This window comes from Parastagonospora nodorum, assembly GCF_000146915.1.
Source record: "Parastagonospora nodorum SN15 chromosome Unknown scaffold_12, whole genome shotgun sequence".
Taxonomy (NCBI): domain Eukaryota; kingdom Fungi; phylum Ascomycota; class Dothideomycetes; order Pleosporales; family Phaeosphaeriaceae; genus Parastagonospora; species Parastagonospora nodorum.
The window spans coordinates 442,650-462,109 of NW_001884560.1; the positions used below are offsets into that span (position 1 = coordinate 442,650).

Consider the following 19,460-nt stretch of genomic DNA (forward strand, 5'->3'; position numbering starts at 1 on the left):
TTCGCCGACATGACCATAGGCGTAAGATCCTTGTTGCGATCGCATTCAGATGTGCATGCAGGTCGAATCGTACCGGACGACATCGGTACCGAGGGCGTTCAAGCGAGTCGCGACATACCATAGGGTAAGTAGGGTTGAAGTGCGAGATTATTTTGTTTCTCTCAAGTCTCAACAGATTCAAGAACGGCACCTCTCGGCTCTACCGGGGTATCCGAGCTGCGTGCTGACATTGGCGATTAATATGTGGCGAGCAACCAACCTCTATACGCGGATGCATGTGCTGTGTAGACTAGGATTTGACGCCGAACAAGCCGTGTCCCGGATGATTCTAACTATCATGAGTATATGGAGCCGCGTCTGACTGTGTCGGGCCGTCGCGCATCAATCTTCTTGCAGGTAAACCGGCGCTTCAAAAAGTCAGATTTGGGAATAAGAATTAGACTCAACTTATCGGAACTCATGGCGACTGATCGACTGCGCTATCCAGGGTGCGACTTGGCCTTCGGACACCACCCTGTACAACAAGTACAGTAGTCTAGGTTAGGTGAGTCTCGTTCAGCCGACCTGCCTTGAACTTCCGCTTGGCCCGAAGTATTCTACGAATTCCGATATGCAAAGCTACTTTAGCTCCTTCTGCATCGAATTCGACCGACTTGCTAGTTTCCGGGCTTTCCATGTGCAGGCAGAAATATATTAGATAGGCCGACGAATGTCCATAGAGACCGTAATCGGATGAGCTCCTGACGTAGAATGTCTTGTGTTATGTCACTTTATAGCAGTGAATGGTTGAGTGATTTGCCAGCTTAATGTCACGAAGAACAGCCGGTGGTAGATCATGTTAGCAAGGTCGATCGTTTCACTGTCTTGAAAGGAATTTTTCATTCTCTTTAGGGACTTTTGCCATTTGTGGCGTAAATTATGCTTGCTTTACGTTTCTATTAACAAAACCCATACCGCAGGTTGTCATGTACGAAGGAAAGTCACAGGAGTGCAGCAAGCAGCAGGCTACCCTATAGCCTAGAGTTTCATACAGTAAAGCAAGGCTTCTATCGTGATAGCAAAGTCTTGCGTATAGGTTTAGGCACCTTAGTGGCTTTCCATTGTAGATGATAACCTGCAGCATCTCTTTTCACGCTGAGACTTTACAGTCTGACAGTTTTCTGCACTGGCTCTTAGGGCTACTGACCTGTTTGTTTCAAACACGCTAATCACTGTCTTTTCCCATGTCAATCCCCCCAAGATACAACGACCTGTACTCCTCCAGTCTGGTCATAATCCGGGCATCGTTCCACACCTCCTCGCCCCCTTCCGATCCAAGTACCGGCAACCCAATCTGTTCAATCGCAAAGCTAGACGCAATACTTCCATACATAGACGCCTCTTTCGCATCTTGAGTCTTCATCCAGCCCGCAGTAAATCCGCCCAGAAACGCATTACCAGCGCCCGTCGGGTCAACGACTTCCTTAGCGCCCTGGGCGTAGAAAGGTGGAAGCCAAAAAGGCTGATTGTCCGGGCTTATAGTCAACGACCCAAACTCGCCACATCGCACGATCATGATGGCAGTCCTAGTTGACTTGGCGAAGTCAACTGCACGTTTTTCCAGCTCCGCTTTGTCGAATGCCGTAGTCTTGGTGGTGTTTTCGAATAAGGCCATGAACTCAAGATGATTAGGTGAAAGTACATCAACGTGCTGACACGCTTCGAGTATAGTGTTCTTGTTTTCCGGTCGACATGAAGCTGGAAAGGGCTCCCAGACGATGAACGGACGGCGCGTGTCACCGCGGAGCTTCAAAAGCTCGGGGACTTGGACTAATATCTCTTCTGCTGTCGCAAAGAAGTGAATCGCTCCAGCTTGTATCAACGGCGTGTCAATTAGATGGACTGGTGTTGACTTGAGCGGAGGCGTAGTGTACTTGAACGTTTTTGCTAGTCGAATTAGCGAGGTATTAGAGTGTTGGCGCGAACACCGTACGTCCAAAAGTATCATCTTGATACTCCAACAATCCCCTAGTACTGAGTCGATCACTCGACTGTTTTATGACAAGATTCATGTCCCATTCTTCAAGCTGCTTTCGCACGGGAGCAGGGAAGTCGTTACCCGCAAGTACAAGGCAGCCTACTGTTTGGCTTCGCGGCTTTGAGTTGAAAAGACGGTAGCCGAACGTTGCTAAAACGGTGAATCAGGTTGATGGTCGACAGGAGTTGTGGAAGCCATTTAGCATACAGAAAGCGCCTGAACCTCCAACAATGTCGCGAATTAATTCTCGCTTTGGTATACTAATGTCATCGAGAATGACCATGCCCAGAGACACAAACTCTACGGGTGAGCCTGCTTCGTTTCTCATGGTCGTATATTGCATGTCGTGATATCATTGTAAGTGTCAAGAACGCAAGACAGTCAGGTCTGTGTAGATCCCGACTAGTGTGATTGGCCGACCAATCAGCTCTAATGTTCCATCACGGTGCGTTAACATTTGGACTTGTGATTGTTGAAGAAGATGATGAATAGTAATGGCTTTGCAGAAAGCGGATTATTTTTTCGTCTGCACATTGTGCTTGAAACAAGATAGACATGCGAAGTTTAGCACGCCCGGCATCAATGTGAATGCAACCTACCACACCCACATTTCCTGACCCTCACCCTCTCCCTCTTCCTCCCATCTACCTCATCTCCACCCACCCTCACCATTGGTGGCGGCGCAGAGTCCGACCGACGCTACCGATCATCTCCACTCCTCCTCCCACTCCTGCGTCGACTCAAACCCCTCTCCTTTTCAAAACTACTCTCCACACTCGTTCCAATCCCCGAATCCGTAAACCCACCATCTTTCTCCCCAGTCCTCGGCAGCGGCTCTTCCAGCACGAAATCATCATCCTCATCATCCGCCTCCGCTTCTTCGCGGGTCGGTATATCTTCGAGCACGGGGGAGTCGCGTTCGGATTTCGGCACTGCTGGGGCCTGGTATTGCAATTGCTGGTGAGACGATAGAGATGGGAACGTGCGAGAGGTTTCAGAGAAGGGGGTTGAAGGCTCGGTGTCTTCGCGCTTGGGGGTCGTGGTGCCGGATTCTTGTTTGATTTGTTTATGACCGGGGTGGGGGTCTGATTTGCTGAAGAGGAGGGTGAAGATGGCCCATGTGAAGAGCAGGACACTCATTTCGACGCTCCAGAAGAGGGTGGTGCCGGTGATGGCAGAGGTGAGCCAGTATCGGTACATAAGCCAGCGTAGACCTTCCATGCGCGCGCTGAAGCGGACTGAGACGGTATAGACTTCCAATGGGTAGCTGGAGCGTAGCTCGACTTTGACAGAAGTTGGCACGTTGCGCGCGCCCTTGTCAAACTCTACAGATTCCATCATGCTAATTTCAATATGCTCTGACTCGGTATGCCATCCGAGAAGATACAGTGGCAGGCGAAGTAGTCGATGGACGTGTTCGATAGCGTAGCTCCGATACGTCAAGATCGCAGGTCTCCTACTCCTCGCGATGACTGTCGGCGTACCAGTCAATCCCGCAGCATCTACATTCTGCGTCGGAGCTCCCGAGACCCCTCCTTGGGTGTTGTCCCACTCTTCGTCCCAGCCGAGCATGCCCTTGATGCCGCCCGCAGCCGTTGAAGGACCGCGCATCTCTAACCCAACCATCCAATTACCCGCGTTGAGGTTTCTTCGACTCCTCGGCACGGTCATTTCAACAACGACATCATACTTTTGCCTGCTCACAAGTCCGGGTATATTTGCGATACCGTACGGCCAGTTTTTCGTCGCGACATCGTGTGACTGTAGTATTGTATGTCTCGTAGCACTGCCATGGTCGAACTGCAGATACACCGGTGTAGTGATGCCGCGCACGGGTATGTAGGAGTAGTAGAATGACGTATACTCGACGGCAGCGAGGGCGAAGAGGATTGTGGACGTGATGAACAGCAGAATCCCGCGGAGGTACGTTCTTAGCAATGCCGGCGAAGATGCGATACGTAGGGGTAGTAAGAGCGTGTCCTAAATTCAAGTTGTATGAGTGACTGTGATGCGCTCATCATTTCGGAGAATATTGTCTCTAGTGTGCTGCAGTGCAAAGAGCGCGTGTAGGCATTAACGTACTATGGCATACTGCATAAATGACTCGCCCTCACGATAGTCGTCCTTCAACTCCTCCATCGCAAGATCTTTGCAGGCATCGGGCGTTGTCGAGCAGTAATGTTCACCGGACGTCAATCATCACATGCGAGCGAAGGTGTGACGTCGTTTGAGCACAGACGCACCTGGCCGACGCTTGAGCCATTCACCACGCCAAGGCATTGTATTGCGCCATCTGCAAGCCGCTCCAAGCTGATGGTCAGTGCTCAGATAGATGTGCACAGGCATTGGGATCCGTTATAGACGATGGCGCCATGATTCAGATCGTGCATGAAAGTAATCAGGGGGATGTACTCAACTGCAGTAAAACACTATCATTGTGACTAGTAATCGTACACGCAAAGCCACCGAAAGTGCAATATCCCCTTAACAAATGAAAGAAGCGTGGCGTGACGTCTGAAAGAGTTCCACTGTCTCAACGCCATCCATGACCTACAACAGTAGATCTAAACGCCGGAGATTATGAAACCCTTCAGACCGTGCCGCCCAAGTACATAGTATCGTCCCACAAGCTCGATCCTTGCTGATGTAGGAGAGAAGGGGGATACTAAACGCTCAAAAGTAAAACACTGGTATAGCCAAAGGAACGCTCCAAAACAAAAGGAAATAGTGTTGCGAGGGTCGGAAGAAGCTGCTGGCGTCGCTTCCGCAGAACATTCTCCGAAGGTGAAAGTCCCCTTCCCACTTTTATTGAGTCCGTCTAGTGAAAGAAACGTACCAAGAACATTTGATAGATATGCATGCAAGGATATCATCAAGTTCGTAATAACAACAAAGCCGCAAAATAGCGGGAAGCAAAAGGTCGTGGGTATCGTAGCGTCGTGTATCTCCCCAGGAGATCCCGTAAACTTCTCACCTGATCTTCATCACTCCACATCTACGGCAGATGATGTTCGTTGTGACAATTCTGTCATGAAGGCCATGTTGCCTTAAGAGAAGGTTCCCATCCTAGGGGGAGGCCTCCGAGGTGTGCCCATCATGGAGTTCTGCAGCCTGGAGGTGGCTTTTGTAACGCCTGATAGTGGCGAGCTCTGGTTGCCCGCAGCTGAACCGGTGTGCATAGGAGTACGGGTCATCCGATTCGACTTGGAACGCTTGCGGAGAGGTGTGATGAGAGCCTCAGCAGACTTGCCGGACCGGACTGGACGCGAGACCGAAGCGCGCGCAGCAGGATCTTGCGGAAGCGATGCGACGTCGCGGTAGCGGTTCTGGTTGTTGCGAAAAGCGGTGACGACACCGCGGTCGAAGTGCTGAAGCATAGCGTCCGAAGTCGTCCTCTTACGGTTGACTGGCGTCTCGGTCATCGGCGTAGGCTGAGCAGGGGTTGAGCCATGAAGCGCCACTTGAGACGTAGCTGGAGTTGCTGGCACATCGGTATCTTCAAAGTCTGGTTCCAGATCGGTGTCGTCACCGTCGGAGCCGAAGTCCATGAAATCGGCAATGTTCAAGTCGTCTTCGAAATCCTCAGAGTCATCGTACTCGTCATCGTCCATGAGGTTCATGTTGCCATTGGATCCGATGCTGACAAAAGGATAGAATGCCTCAGGTGGACCGATGCTCTCGTTACCGAAGTAGAAGTCGTTGTTACTAGGCGCAGATCCAAAAATACCAGTGAGCATGATGTCGGTGTTAAGAGCGTTGTTCAAAACTTCGTTACTGTTCTCGCTGTCGGATGCATTCAATTGTGCAATCGAATTTCGAGGACTGTTGTTGGCGGTGCTGCTGGTACCGCTTTGGTATCCATTCAGAGGTATCCAAGGAATGATGGCTGGCCGAGGCCGGTAGAAGGTGACCGTCTTGGTTGCACGATTAGTGACAGCAATAGCTTTGGTGCTGTCGTCATGAATGAAGATACCACGAGGAGGTGGTATCTGGCGTCCAGTAGGTCGGGAGCTGCGCTGAAATGGCTTGGGGGTCGCAGCCCGTGACCCAGGCGCCGAGGCTGGTTGGCGCAGAACGGATCTGTCTTGAACAGGTGTCCGTGGCGCAGCGTCAGTACCAAAGTCTTCTTCGTCAGTGGTATCACCCATGTCAGCTACGAAGAGATGTTAGTGGACAAGGTAAATTTAGTGTGGGGCATAATCATACAATCATAGCCACTGGAGCCAGCCGAGTCATTATCGGTCTCGTCTGATTGCTCAGCTGGTGTGATGCGAGACTCGTCCTGGCCGTAGTCCCAGAACGATGCGTCAGATTGAGGAGAAGCGAAGTCTCCGTCATCTTCGTCATTGTCGATCTCAAGAAGCTGGTGCAAGATGGGAGGCAACTTGTCTTGTTCAAGGAAAAGATCGGGAAAGACACTGCTGTCGAGCTCGGAAGATTCTGAGCTTGAGCTATCTGATACTTGAACCTCGTCATCGAAGCGAACACGCTTCGTGGAGCTATCTGAATACTTTCTCTTGACCGCTGGATCGGGAGATGCAGGCAGAGCCTCTGGCTCGAAGAATTGGGCAAAGCCGTAGTCTTGAAGACCGGAGATGTATGCGTCGTCAAGTGGCGCAGTGACATCGAAGATATTGTCACTAATGCAGCTCTCGAGGCTGAGTCGGCGAGCGTCACGGAACTCGTTGAGTAGGGTGGTCGCCTGCTGCTCTTCTTGGAGAATGAAGCTCTCTTCTTGTTGCTCCATCAACTCGACATCTGAGTCATCATCAGGGATGAGGTTGAGTGCGCTATAGTCTTCATCGTCGCTCTCGATGGCATTTTCATGAAGGTCCTCCTCATTTGCCTTGTAGGTCAGTAGCGGTTTCGTGACCGCATTGCTTAGTTTGCGCGCCATCTTGCGTCTGGGAAACTCTTGATCGGTGGAGTCGTCACCAAAGAGCACAGATGTGCTGGACAGATTGCTGAAGGTGCGCTTCTTGTTGTTCATGATCAGTTGGCTCACCGGGTGCTTACTCGAGCTGGGCCCCGTTCCAAGGGATACGACCTCGTCATCCTCTTCCTGCGATTGATCTTCGACAGGTTCGACACGGATGGCAGGGCGTTTTCCTCGTCCTTTGCCCTTCCCAAGACCGCGGAACGGGGCGGGGGCCGCTGGTTCATCCTCATCATCATCTTGTTCACCGTCTTGCGCGGTTTCACTGTCTCCCTCATCGTCTTCATTTGTAGCTTCTCCAGTGAGAGACTGGCCGTCACTTCTCGATTCGTTGCGGTGTTTGCTGCCTGGCGCACTGTCTTGTGCGCCTGATTGGCTATCGCTGTAGCGTCCTTTGGTAGTGGTATCGCTTTGCATGAGCTTGCGGTCCTTGTGTTGATGTCCACCAAGGTCGGACATGGCCGACCGCGAGTAAGTAAGGTGCGCCATCGGTGTGGGCCTTTCTTGGCCGATCTCGTGGCTGTAGAGTTTGCGGGGGTGAAGGTCCAGGGATGGGTGAGTGGTGCGGTCCCTGCGTAGAAGGGTTGAGTGAGGAGGAGAATGTCGTATTGAGGAGAGTGACAGCGTTTGGTCGACTAGATATGTGTTGTACTGAGGGGCCGGGCTCTTGACTATGGTAGAGCTGACAGCGGGTCGTCGTGTTCGTGGATGGCACTGGAGGAACTGACAATGCGTGTAGTGTGCAGTGCAGGCCGGACGAAGAAACACTTGATTGAGACGGTTGAGAGCAGAGTGTGCTTCACGCAGTCGTGGATGTGTATCGTCGTTGAGTTGAAGTCTCGCGAGCTGGCCGGCTGGATGGCCTACAAAAAAAATGTAGGCCACCCAGAGGGAAATTAGCACTCAGCGATTGCCTGCGGCATTGTCTCGACGAAGATGTATATGGATGGGGTTAATTGTGCTTCTGGTTATGCTTCTTGTGCGACTTGGTGTCTGTGTGGTTTGCGGAGTGCGGGTGGGCAGAAGCAGAGGGATATGGAAATTTAGGAAGGCGCTTGGCGCTAGGGCGCTAGGGGACGTTAGCGCAGCGGTGAGAATTGACCAGGGCATGCTCTGACTCCCGACGGCTCGCGAAAAGCCCACAAAGAGTCATACTGCACACCAATTACACCAGGGACATGGCGGCATCAACTATTCAGCCTAACATGAATTGCGACACCAAAAACATCCCATCATGGCGGTCTTGGTGAGGGCTCTCTTCTACCTCACAGTCGCGTGCCCCTCCTCGGCCAAAGTACGTATGGGCCCACTTAAACTCAATCTTCGACCGCATGCAAAACTCCAGCGACGAAGCAACCCCGGAGGCTAAAAAAGTTGTCGAACGAGCAACATACGGCCCCTATTGGCCCGTGGCAAAATGGAGGCCGGGCTTGCATCGCGCAACCAACGACAGCCCACATAGATTGCTGCGCTTACCAGTGCGCGCACATCATTTTTCTGGGGCGTCGTCATTTTAATATCACTTGTGCACAAGAATCGTGATCATCTCGTGGAAAAACAGTGCACGTTTACCCGTTTCTCACTACGGCCCTGGCCCTCCGCAAAATATCTGTGACTTGACGTCGCCAGCACTGCCCCTCCAGGTGGTGCTAAGACGTCTATCGATACGCTTTGGGCGACTGGCGCCGGGACCAAAAGTCGGTGAGTGTGGTGTAAACCTGAAAAGGTACGACAGCAGCGGGCCGTTGCTTGTGATAATGCGCGTTCTGGGCCCTGAGACAGCGTCTGCGTATCAGATAATTTAAGGTTTGGGGTTGTACAGTTGTGATATGGAGGCCTCTTGTAGAGCCAGAGCATCAATTGAGGCCTCATCGTTGACATTGCAAAGACGTTGATCTCTCCCAGAGCCGCTTTGTGAGGCTGAGCTCTTACCCGGTTTGGTTGCAGGATGCAAGCCGTTGGTGGATCGAGGTAAAGTGGCCCACAGTGCACTGGTTGGACGAGATTCCGACTCCACTGCGATGCTCGAAAGATCTTCAACGTGGCCATCAGCCTTACGCTTCTGATTGGACATAGCTCCTGTACGTCTACGGACAGGTAGCTTTTCCCATTCGCTCCGTCTATCGCCAACACCAACCTCGCCTGTGAATAGTCGCACAATGCACCGCACGCTGGCGCTGAAGTATTTTCACGGCGTACAACTTCTAGGCGGTCTGGGGTCTTTGACAGCTGTCTGGTACAGGGTGGAGTCGCAATGGGGAGTATGATGAGCATCAAACGCTTCAGGGGTCTCGAATCGAGAATCCCTGTACTCCACTACAGAAAAATATGTACCTAGGTAAAAACTTGGTTGGCTCACGTGCCCCTCACTGAGCGCTTCGGAGTCGCCAGTCCAGTGGGGTAGGAGCAGAAATGCCTTTGTTTTCGTGCTGAAGACTTTTGTGGGGCCCTGAATGTGGACACACATCAACATCGTCGCCATAGCGAGGTACATGCAGGCACTGAAATGCTCATATATAGTATCGCGTGACCGAGGAGGTGCGACAAAACCGCGGATCCCCAGCCACGAATTTGATTCCTGGTCGAAAATGAATCCCTAGCATGTATGTTCGGGATGTTACGCAACAAATATCTACAAGAAAGCTAGTCTATGCGTGCTGGCAGAAGCGTATTCTCCAAATCTTGGTACAGCACCATCGAGCCTTTCGGGATCGTTAGTGGCCGCGGGAGGCTCAAGTCCGGCTAGCTCTACGAGAATACTGCCCATGTCGAGAGAAATGTCTTCGTAGTCGTAGCCCAGCTTGTACAGTAGGCGCGCTGCCCACCTGAGCGTCGTGCGCACGTCTGCATGCTCAGTGGCGGAGAACTCTTTCCCTTGCCACCTGCGCTGCTCCACTTCCTCTTGCACCTTGCGAAAAATGACCCATAATGTCTGACGATTAGGCCTTATCCGTCCTTGTAGGGTAAGCTTTGCGCCTGACTCTTGGATCAGTTCAATGTGAGGTGGCCGTTCTGCGTACTCAGTGCCTTTGCCGACCTGGAAGCGCGGCATGGTCAGCAGTCCACCAGGAGCTCGATGGGCTTCGAATGCGGCAGATGACATATTGCACCAAGTGCTCACTGCTGCTCTGGCCTTGGAGCTTCCATAACCATCGAGTATACCGCTGAGCACTTTGTTAAAATCGTCTGTGGAGAGTTTTATGTATTGACGTGAAGAGAAGGCCAAGAACTGAGAGCAGTAGTCCTTCCACATGTCATCCGTAGTCGACATGATTGCCAATATACAATGCAATTCATTGCGAATATTGCCCAGGATGAGATCTTCCCAAGCAAAAAGTAGATCGGTGAACGCATCTTGCGTTTTCAGCCGCTCCTCTTCGGGCCCTGTAGATAGTCGAAGAAGCTCTGCGGCAAAAGTCGATAGTATGATTGGCCGTGGCTTGAACCCAGCAGCATCTCCGATGTACTGCTCCATCCCTTTCACGGAGTCCCATCGATGAAGCTTGATCTGACTGCAGAGAAGTGCAGTAAGGACCTCGGCAGGCATGCGCTGCTCTCCGTGGGTTTTGGACCAGGTTCCGACTCTCTTGACGATATCCATCACGAGATCATTCTCGCCAGAGAGTGTGCCAAATCGCACAATGGACGCAGCGACATTTCGATGGTTGTACAGATCGCGTCCTATCAGAGGACCATCAATGTCCTGAGCAAATAGTAGCCAGCGACCTAGCTCATGCATCCCAGACTCGGTAGCCAAGTCCAACAGTCTGGCGCGTAGAGGAACAGGCATGCTGACCTCGAAAGCTGGGAAGTCAACTGGTGGAAGACTGCTCGTGAAAGGATGTCCCTGCTTTGGCGTGTCGTTCTTCAGCATTTCGAAGAATTGCTGCAAGGACTTTTGCTTATTTTCGTCGGTGTGCTGCTGTAACAACGTCAATGTGGTCATTGCGCCCTGGAGATCCCCGTTGTTGATGAATGCCCGCATTGTTCGGTGGAGCAGGTTGAGTGGAAGAGTTGTAGGCTCAAAAAAATAATGTACTTCATCACTGGTTGTCGCTGAAGCATTGAGAGTAGTGACTTCTGCACCGAACCCGGTGGCCAGCTGAAAGAGGCGTAGGAGGGCTTCGGGGCGCTTTTCAGGCACGAAAGCTCCTGACTCTATAAGTCGAGCAATGACTGAATCCCAAGATGTAGACCCCAAGCTGAGGTTGTTCACGTCGAGGAAGTCTTTTAGTGTCTTGAGCTGTTTTACGACGACCTCTGGGTTAGAGCCACGCAAGCCAACGCCAACGCGCATTTTGTTCGCCGTAGCGTCTACAAATGCAGTGACGACTTCGCTGCTGATGGTTTTCCTGGATCGCGCTCTGTCCGCATCACTCGCAGCAGCTTCGCCGTTCATTGGGAACAGCTTCCATAGTCTCGAAGGTGATGGTGAGTTTTGCTGCTCAGCCAACATGATCTCCCGCCAGCTGATCAGGCCCCAGCCATGCTCCTTGTGTTCGGACGCTACTTGTTCCAGTATTGCAATACCGTCCGCTGTCCAGCCGCCGTGGAGGCAAGACCAGAGTACGAGTTCCAACCACAGCTCTGGGCCTATTTCGGTGACATGGACCCTGTAGCGGGAGCCAGGAATCTCATGCCCAAGAAAGTATGAGGGTTTCGCGCCAGGTTTTGCCGATTTCACAGAGGCCTCGTGTGCCTTCCAGGATGCGTCGGACAGCGCGGTCAGTATCTTGGACGACAACATGTGAAGCGTCGGAGGCTGTTGAAGCGCGTACTTGTTCTCGTGAGGACGGTAGGTGTAGATAGAATCCGGCATGAGACCAACATGGTGCAGGAAGGCGATAATCTCCAAAACATGAGGCATGACCGGAGCCTCTCGAGTGCTCCTCTCCGCGCTGGCTAAAATCATACTCCCTAAGCTTCTCCAGAGTTGCCCCAGCGCGCGCTTCACAGCAACGTGGCGCAGATTTATCGAGTCAGGGGCGGAGGTAAAATTGTCCAGACTCGCCTTGGGTTTTCGCAAGGGCGGGACTCGCTCGGTGCGGACGGGGTTTTCTGTAAGACGGTGTAGAGATAGTCGCTCCGACTCTGGCAATATGATATTTACTGACAGGTCGAGCTGTGGTGGGGGATCGATTGTCCGCTTTCCATCTTCTATAAGCTTCTTGGCCACCCAGATGACTGCCGGCCAGCGGCCCTCGACCAGTCCCATAAAGGCCAGTATATCCAAAGACACATCTTGGGCTGCGTTGATCACAATGGCAAGGTCGAGCGGTGTCACCGTAGGGGTCTTTGTAGTTCCATCGGTCTGGTCTCGTCGTAGATGGGCCGGTAGGAACGGGTCAATGGCTGCAAGCCAGTGTTGCATGTCATTGCGAGCTCCGTGGGGTGGGAGGGGTATGCACGATCTGGGCGACCGCGCGGTGGGCTTGAGTGGTAACTGGAATGTTGCTGCATCGTTTGCACGTGCTATGGTATCATCAGACCGCTGCGAGGTTTCCTTTGAACGGCGTCTTCCAGATGAGATTGGGCGTCTTGAGGGTTTAGCGAGCGCGGGGACGAGGAATGAGGCGACAGAATAGGAAGCAGCGGTTCCACAGCTAGACGGTCGAAATGCCTGGGTGAGGGCGCTGCGAACACAGGTATGCGCAGTGCTCATTGGGGGGTGGCGAACGTAGGAAAGGAGTGAAGCTCTTCCTCGCCCATGGTGGTCGAACTTTTTGGCTGAGATCCTTGTCATGCCGTCAACGATGCGAGACGCGCTAGCTGGCCGCGGCAGGGTCCACTCCCAGCTGCCGCTGCCTGCACTCTGACGACACACCTCAGACGCGCAAACACGCCGCGACAAATAACGCGACAACTTCTTTGCGAAGGCAGCAACCTCACCACGAGTCTGTCTTTCGGGCGCTTCTACTTAAAGGCGTTCATCTGCACGCGTTTGATTATTTTTCTCTCACCAAACTCGTCCTCGACCTTACTTGTTAGAAAGAACAATCCGCAAACATGGTTGTCTCTCGCATTGGTAAGTTCATGATGCTTATCCTACTGCTCAGCCTGTGCTCTCTGCAGCTCTTTCAAATCACTTAATTCTAATGACACATCAGAGGCATCGCCGAACAATCGTGCAGGTTGCTCAAACAAGGAGTGCAAAGATGCCGGCATCAAGATCACGAAGGGAGAATTTCGCTATGCCATCCAGATCACCATCAACGAGCATACAAGCTGGCAGTACAGGCATTGGTATGTCTCACTATGACATGAAAATTCTCCTATTAACAGCTTCAGGGGATGTGTTACGCCCAAGCAAATTGCGAATCTGATCGAGAGCTCAGGCGGCGACACAGACATGGTTGACGGCTTCGACGAAGTTCCTGCTGAGTACCAGGAGAAGGTCACGTTTGCCCTAGAAAACGGCCACGTTCCCGATGAGGACTGGAAGGGTGTAGGTCATCTGCTCAAGTGACACACAGTGTTACATCAGCCTTTGCGCTGCATGCGAATCTCGTTCACTCATTTTTGTGCAAACAGTTTCACTAACATCCTTAGGATGTCGAGGTGAACCGACCTGGCAAGAACGGTTTCCGTGTCAAGGCCACCAAGAAGAAGGCCAAGAAAGACGACGAAGATGACGATGCCGAAGAGAAGTCCAACAAGAAGCGTAGTCGCAAGGCCAAGGACGCCGATGATGACGAGGACGAAGCCCCTGCGCCCAAGAAAGCCAGGGCTAAGAAGGTCGCAAAGAAAGAAGCAGACGACAGCGAGGAAGAGGTCATTCCCGCAAAGAAGGCTCGTGGCAGGAAGCCCGCGAAGCAAGAGAATGCCGATGAGGAAGAAAAGGAAGTCCCAGCGGCAAAGAAGCCACGAGTCAAGAAGGCTGCCAAGAAAGAAGACGATGAAGAAGCAGAAGCTCCAGTCCCCGCTGCAAAGCGAGGTAGGCCCAAGAAGGCTGCGCCCGTGGCAGAGGTCGAGGACGAGGACGTTGAAGAGACTGAAGAGGCTCCCAAGCCAAAGCGAGGCAAGAAGACCGCCGCTGATGGCGAGGTCAAGGCCACAGCCAAGAGGCATGTCATGGTGCTCTTCCGTTCACTGTCAACGCTAACATTTCCTTCTAGGGGCAGACCCAAGAAGACTGCCGACGAGTAGGCTACGGTTTTCAGCCCGCTTGACACGTGTTGTCTTGTCGCTTTCGATTCGCTCAGCACTTTCAATGTTCCTCCGACGGTATCCACGTGAGATTTATCACGTCGGGTGCCCCAAAATCGTCGAAGACCAGTTCATATAATATAGATACCCCTCAGAAGTAGTTCATGCGCCGATGCGTATCAAAAGTCTTTACGTTCTACTTGACACATGAGCCTGGCACTGTGTCCTCAAAGTCATATCGGTCGCTGCACTCAAAGTTTGCTCTTCGTCAGGGGTGGGTCTCGTGACTTCGCGCATGATTCGCGCCGTCAAGCAGGAAACGACAAGTCGCATGATACACAACATTTTCCAATGTCACACAGATGCATGCACCCACTAATGTTGTCGTCCTAGGCGCGGGAACGTGAATGCCCCTGTTTGTCAACTTGGCGAACTGCAAGAAGGAGCCAGGATGGCTGGCGTTGTCGTCCTGCTTCCCCGCAATCGCTGTTATCTCTTGAGGCGCCTCACCCCCAACTTGCTCAACTTCTGTTCCCCTCCTCTGCCGGAGACGCAGCATCGCCAGATAGAAATCAACCACCACTTTACCGCCATTGAAGTTTATGCTAGCAGTGTCTACCAGCTCTCGGAATTGCATCAAACAAGTTCGACATGTAAGCATTAATGATGGTCCAAGGATAACCGGGTATATGCACTGACCTTATGAATTGCAAGAGCTGCGATGGCTGAGTGCGGCAAATGTGACAAATGGTTCGGAAGTTTGCATGCTGCACAGCAACACATGCAAGCAGTCGGTCACATCTGGGAGTGTGACTTCTGCGACGACTGCTACTGGGACGAAGACGACCTCGATGAACACCAACAAGAAGAGGGACACTACGGTCCGAAGTATGATTGCGAGGCCTGTGATAACTGTTATCAGACTTTCGCGGATGCGAAGCGGCATATGAACAACAAAAACCACTGGCGGGAGCATTGGTGTGTGAGCTGCCAGAGAGGCTTTGAGAACGACAACAACCTCAGGGCTGTGGGTTCTTCTACGTCTAAACATCACGACTGAATACGCTAACAATGACAAGCATCTCAATAGCAAGATCCATCGAGGCACCGATATCACCTGCCGCTTTTGCGAGCGCGGCTTCGCAACAGCTACGGGAGTCACACATCATCTTGAGGCTGGATCATGTCCTCAAGCTCGCTCTCTTAACCGCGACACAATCCTCGCCGAGATTCGACGCCGTGACCCAAAACACGTCATCACCAAGAAACTCCTGACATACCACGACACCTCTTCGTCCATCATAGCATCTTCGGCATCATACAACTATAACCGCAGCTGCTATGAATGCTACCTATGTCACAAAGGTTTCGAGCAGCTTGAGAGCTTGAATCAGCATCTCAACTCGCCAGTGCATAAGGAGAAGGCGTACCATTGCCCGGGTAGAGCGTGTGGAGGGGAGTTCAGTGCACTCGCAGCTCTTTTCAATCACCTGGAGAGCGAGTCCTGTGGTACTGTCAGGTTCGATGCTGTGCAGCGGAACGTGGGGGGGATTCTGAGTGGGAAGAAAATGATCGGTTTTGCTTAAACGGTGAACAAGACCAGATGCTGCCCAAATCTTGAGCTTTTGGGTACACGGAATACAACTTGGGTCCATCATCTGGGAATGAAACCCGGTAGCCTCGCAATTTCAGGCATTGTTTCGCGTTGACACAAACCGATGCGGCTTATTTGAGATGCTAGCAGGTCAGCTGAGGAGGAAAAGATAACACACGAATCCTAGATCGAACCGAAACTTCTGTCGTAGGACAAAAGGCGTCAGCATAGGCCAATTGATGTCACCAACGACGTTCCAAAGCAAATCCGCACTTGTCCCGAAGAGGAAAACTAAGTGGTTTTCTCGTGATATCATGACCTCGCGAAGTCGCGTTTTCGCGTCAGAGCTAACGTCAACCCAGCCACAACGCGAACAAAGTTTCCGTGCTTCTACCATCGACATCATGAAATTTGCATGGGATTCCGATGCGAATGTTCGATCGATCTCGCTAATCTGAGAGCCCCATCGGTCCCCTGACGCTAGCTGACGTCTTGACGTCGACTGTCGCTGCTATGGCTTGTTTGAAGCTCGCGAAGCCGCATGGCTGTCCTTGTCCCTTGCATATCATGTCTGTGCTGGAGTGAGCTAATCGTCGGCAGGGTTACGAGTGAAGATCTGCTTGTGCGAAAGAATGACGCGCAGGGTTGAAGTGCGGTTTGGTATTGTCGACTACCAGTATACGTCAAATCTTTAACCTCGAAGCAACTTATTGCTCTCTTTGCATCCTGAGTACCAACTTAATGACTGGACGCTATCGTCATGTCGAGTTAATTGCAACCGCAATGGCACGCTCTTCTACCAGCATTGATCGCATAGTGACGCAGATGTCACAATGCAGTGCTAGCGACACGACACATCTCCACTACAAAATAGCTTCCGTTAGTGTGGGATCCCGCACGTCGGATCGCCATGTGCCTGTCTCGTTATGGTAGTCTGCTTTCTCCACAGACACCTTAGAGGCCCGTGAAGTTGCTGAGCTCGACCTTTGATGCTGTCATCAAGGTGATTATGCCATCGTTTCCGATCTCACTCCCCAGGCACGCTTTCCACTAGTACTCTCGCTCTATCAGAGGCTTGCTATACGACATGTATCTGCATGACGTACGATGACATCTGTCGTCTACTTAAACGGAGCAGTCTACCACTTTCGTCCAGCATCAAGCCATTCTATTCCAATCCTCCATCCACAAACTATCAATCTCAGCAAATCCTCTACCCAAACACAACAACACAATCAATATGTCCGCCTCAGACATTCCCTCTGGTACCGTCGCCGACGACGACTACAAGTCGCGCACCGGCCAGAGTGAAATCCCCGTCCAGAGTGACAGTGCTGCCATCGAGGCTACCGAATACGACAATGGTGGCGACTCGGAGCAGCAGCTCGGTCAGACTCCCAGTCCCCTCTCTCTCTATCCCACTAACTCCTAGCAGAGAAGGACGAAAACGAAGCTATCGACAAGGCCAACATCCTCGACGAGCGGACTCGTGGGGCTACGAAGAAGGCAGGAACATACACTGAGCCGGGTGATGATGTGGATGATTTGACTGCTGGTGGGGAGGATGGTACGTCGTCTGGGAGGCAGTAGATGGTGATACTGTGCTTGTCCCACATGCGATAGGATGCCTTGGATATGTTCGCATCGTTTTTGGTGTATGTTTGTAAGAGACTATACGTGGTCCTGTATGTCGTCAGTGTCATCTAAGGGTGTATGTTTTTGAAACATGATTTGTATGCCTAAATAATTTTCAGTGTCTTTAAGTCTTATTTGTCTCACTCAGCTGATACATATGCCTGGAAGTTTTTACTCTCTTTTCCTCCCGTTCGTATTTCCCGGTTGATCAAGATGCCTGTTCATCTTCAATGCCTTTTCTTCCTATTCATTTCACTCAGTCAACGATTATGCCTGGATATCTTCAGTATTGTTTCGTTCTATTCAATTCTCTCAGCTGATAAGTTTACGTGTACATCTTCACTCCCTTCTCGCCCCATCTCCTTCTCCTCCGATCACACACCGTCACCACGCGTCCGCTCCCCCACCCGCCCTTTCACCTCCCGACCAAAAACCCCTTCCCACACTCTCCCCATGCGTTTGCAAACGCGCAGCACCGCACTAACGGAGCCCGTTTGTCGAGTCCCCTTCAAAAAAGCCCACCTTCCTCCCCTCTTCCTCTCTCTACCAACCATGCCCCGCGACACCATGGACCGCAAAGCCTCCCGCGCGCTGCACAAGCAGCAATCCGAGCAGCGCGAAGCGCACCTCACGGCCATGGCCAAGGCCAAGCGCGTCTTCATCTCCGGCCTAAAAGGCCACCATCCATTCCAACTCGGTGTCGCGTACCATTTCCGCGGTCACCAGCTGTACAGCTTCCCCGGCGGCGAGCCGATTGCGCCCGTGCCGTTCAAGTTCAAATACGGGATTAGCATTGTAAGTGAGATGGAGGGGGCGGTGCCTGTTTTCGATCGTTGCGCGGAGGGATTGAGGGAGGAGGGGAGTATCGCGGCGCTGGACAAGAGTTGCTGGGTGTTTTGGGAGGAGGCGGAAGCAGAGAAGAGCAGGGAGAAGGAGGAGGTGCGGCGTACGTTGGAGGCGGAGACGTGTGTGGATGATGAAGGAGGGGTGGAGTTGGCGATTGCCCAGAGGAACAGCTCACGCGCTACCAGAGAACTTCCCAAGGTGTCGTATCCTACGGCCTTGGTTCCTGCGCAGGTATTGTCGAGAGGGACCTCGAGAGCGCCGAGCAGAGAGGCTTCGCAGGTTGATCTGAGTGTACTCGCCGCCACAGGAGATACGCCTCGTCCGCGCTCCATGCGCTTCGTCACCCCGGCTTCAACGACTGATCTCGCGTCTATGGTCATGGCAGAAGGGCTCCTGACCGCTCCGCGCGCTCTGCACCGTGCATCCTCGTCCGACTTAGCCAGCAAGCCCGTACCAGCGTTCGCCAGGAAGCTCCAGCACCTATCTTCGCAGCCCGACTCGTCCCTCTCCCTCGCTGACCTAGCTACGCGCCACAACCGCAGCAAGTCCGGAGGCATATCACTGTCCAACATCGACGGTCTAGGCAACTCTACCTCGCTCGCCAGCAAGTCCACGATCCCCGGCCTGGGCCACTCCGACTCCTCGCCGTCCCTGACGTCTCTGAACCGCGAGCGTACCACCACTACGGGCCCCAGCATGTCCTCGATACTCGCCTTCGCACACCCGCACCTGTCGCGCGAAACCTTCAACACGCCGCACGACCACGCGCGCTTTCTGTCCGACTCGCTGCCTGGCTCGCGCCTCACCTCTGTCGTCAACACGCCGTTCCCCTCGCGCCCTGTGTCGCCGGCCCTGCGTCCGATCGCGAGTACATCGCATCTGCAGATTCCCAGTACAGTCCAAGGCACGCACACACTCTTCGCCGACATGCTTGACCTATATGCTTATACTTACACAGATCTTTCTACCATGGTGTCCCCGCAGTATGGTCGCAACGAGGTGGTTGGCAGCGGCCGACCTCGTCGCGCGAGCATGGCGCTGAACCAGGCGTATAATGCAGGCAGGATGGGTGAAGAAGGAGTAGGTGCGCGCGCACCAAAGTGTGCTGTTCACGGGGAGGAGTGTGATGGCGTGGCGGTCATGGAGACGTGGAAGACAGAGCGGGCTCAGCAGACGAGCGGCTTTCGCGAGGTGTATCCGATGATTGAGGGCGAGGGTGCCAGGGTCATGGTGGATTGGGCTCACCTTCTCAGGGAGGAGCAGGAGCGCCTGCAGAACTAGGTGCT

At 52.7% G+C, this 19,460-nt stretch overlaps 10 protein-coding genes across 10 annotated transcripts; 5 read left to right on the forward strand and 5 right to left on the reverse strand.

Moving 5' to 3' along the window:
- Positions 1–9: 9 nt before the first annotated feature.
- SNOG_08095 (hypothetical protein) lies at positions 10–326 on the forward strand (the record flags this gene model as incomplete). Its single annotated transcript, XM_001798369.1, has 3 exons — positions 10–21; positions 50–124; positions 294–326. The coding sequence occupies 3 exons, from the start codon at positions 10–12 to the stop codon at positions 324–326; spliced, it is 120 nt and encodes a 39-aa protein (XP_001798421.1).
- Positions 327–1,204: 878 nt separating this feature from the next.
- On the reverse strand, positions 1,205–2,360 carry SNOG_08096 (hypothetical protein; the record flags this gene model as incomplete). Its single annotated transcript, XM_001798370.1, has 3 exons — positions 1,205–1,926; positions 1,973–2,167; positions 2,225–2,360. The coding sequence occupies 3 exons, from the start codon at positions 2,358–2,360 to the stop codon at positions 1,205–1,207; spliced, it is 1,053 nt and encodes a 350-aa protein (XP_001798422.1).
- A 363-nt stretch (positions 2,361–2,723) lies between these two features.
- SNOG_08097 (hypothetical protein) lies at positions 2,724–3,628 on the reverse strand (the record flags this gene model as incomplete). The annotated part of the gene is made up of 3 exons (XM_001798371.1): positions 2,724–2,770; positions 2,824–3,342; positions 3,502–3,628. 3 exons carry the CDS (start codon positions 3,626–3,628, stop codon positions 2,724–2,726), a joined length of 693 nt encoding a protein of 230 aa, XP_001798423.1.
- Positions 3,629–5,064: 1,436 nt separating this feature from the next.
- Positions 5,065–7,442, reverse strand: SNOG_08098 (hypothetical protein; the record flags this gene model as incomplete). The annotated part of the gene is made up of 2 exons (XM_001798372.1): positions 5,065–6,170; positions 6,224–7,442. 2 exons carry the CDS (start codon positions 7,440–7,442, stop codon positions 5,065–5,067), a joined length of 2,325 nt encoding a protein of 774 aa, XP_001798424.1.
- Positions 7,443–8,754: 1,312 nt separating this feature from the next.
- Positions 8,755–9,435, reverse strand: SNOG_08099 (hypothetical protein; the record flags this gene model as incomplete). Its single annotated transcript, XM_001798373.1, has 3 exons — positions 8,755–9,095; positions 9,153–9,269; positions 9,324–9,435. 3 exons carry the CDS (start codon positions 9,433–9,435, stop codon positions 8,755–8,757), a joined length of 570 nt encoding a protein of 189 aa, XP_001798425.1.
- A 150-nt stretch (positions 9,436–9,585) lies between these two features.
- SNOG_08100 (hypothetical protein) lies at positions 9,586–11,820 on the reverse strand (the record flags this gene model as incomplete). The annotated part of the gene is made up of 1 exon (XM_001798374.1): positions 9,586–11,820. One exon carries the CDS (start codon positions 11,818–11,820, stop codon positions 9,586–9,588), a length of 2,235 nt encoding a protein of 744 aa, XP_001798426.1.
- A 1,139-nt stretch (positions 11,821–12,959) lies between these two features.
- SNOG_08101 (hypothetical protein) lies at positions 12,960–14,303 on the forward strand (the record flags this gene model as incomplete). Its single annotated transcript, XM_001798375.1, has 5 exons — positions 12,960–12,978; positions 13,085–13,196; positions 13,242–13,398; positions 13,503–14,017; positions 14,069–14,303. 5 exons carry the CDS (start codon positions 12,960–12,962, stop codon positions 14,097–14,099), a joined length of 834 nt encoding a protein of 277 aa, XP_001798427.1. The 3' UTR covers positions 14,100–14,303.
- Positions 14,304–14,550: 247 nt separating this feature from the next.
- On the forward strand, positions 14,551–15,685 carry SNOG_08102 (hypothetical protein; the record flags this gene model as incomplete). The annotated part of the gene is made up of 3 exons (XM_001798376.1): positions 14,551–14,752; positions 14,891–15,081; positions 15,179–15,685. 3 exons carry the CDS (start codon positions 14,551–14,553, stop codon positions 15,683–15,685), a joined length of 900 nt encoding a protein of 299 aa, XP_001798428.1.
- Positions 15,686–16,933: 1,248 nt separating this feature from the next.
- On the forward strand, positions 16,934–17,283 carry SNOG_08103 (hypothetical protein; the record flags this gene model as incomplete). The annotated part of the gene is made up of 2 exons (XM_001798377.1): positions 16,934–17,081; positions 17,129–17,283. 2 exons carry the CDS (start codon positions 16,934–16,936, stop codon positions 17,281–17,283), a joined length of 303 nt encoding a protein of 100 aa, XP_001798429.1.
- Positions 17,284–17,880: 597 nt separating this feature from the next.
- Positions 17,881–19,455, forward strand: SNOG_08104 (hypothetical protein; the record flags this gene model as incomplete). The annotated part of the gene is made up of 1 exon (XM_001798378.1): positions 17,881–19,455. The coding sequence occupies one exon, from the start codon at positions 17,881–17,883 to the stop codon at positions 19,453–19,455; it is 1,575 nt and encodes a 524-aa protein (XP_001798430.1).
- Between the last annotated feature and the right edge of the window lie 5 nt (positions 19,456–19,460).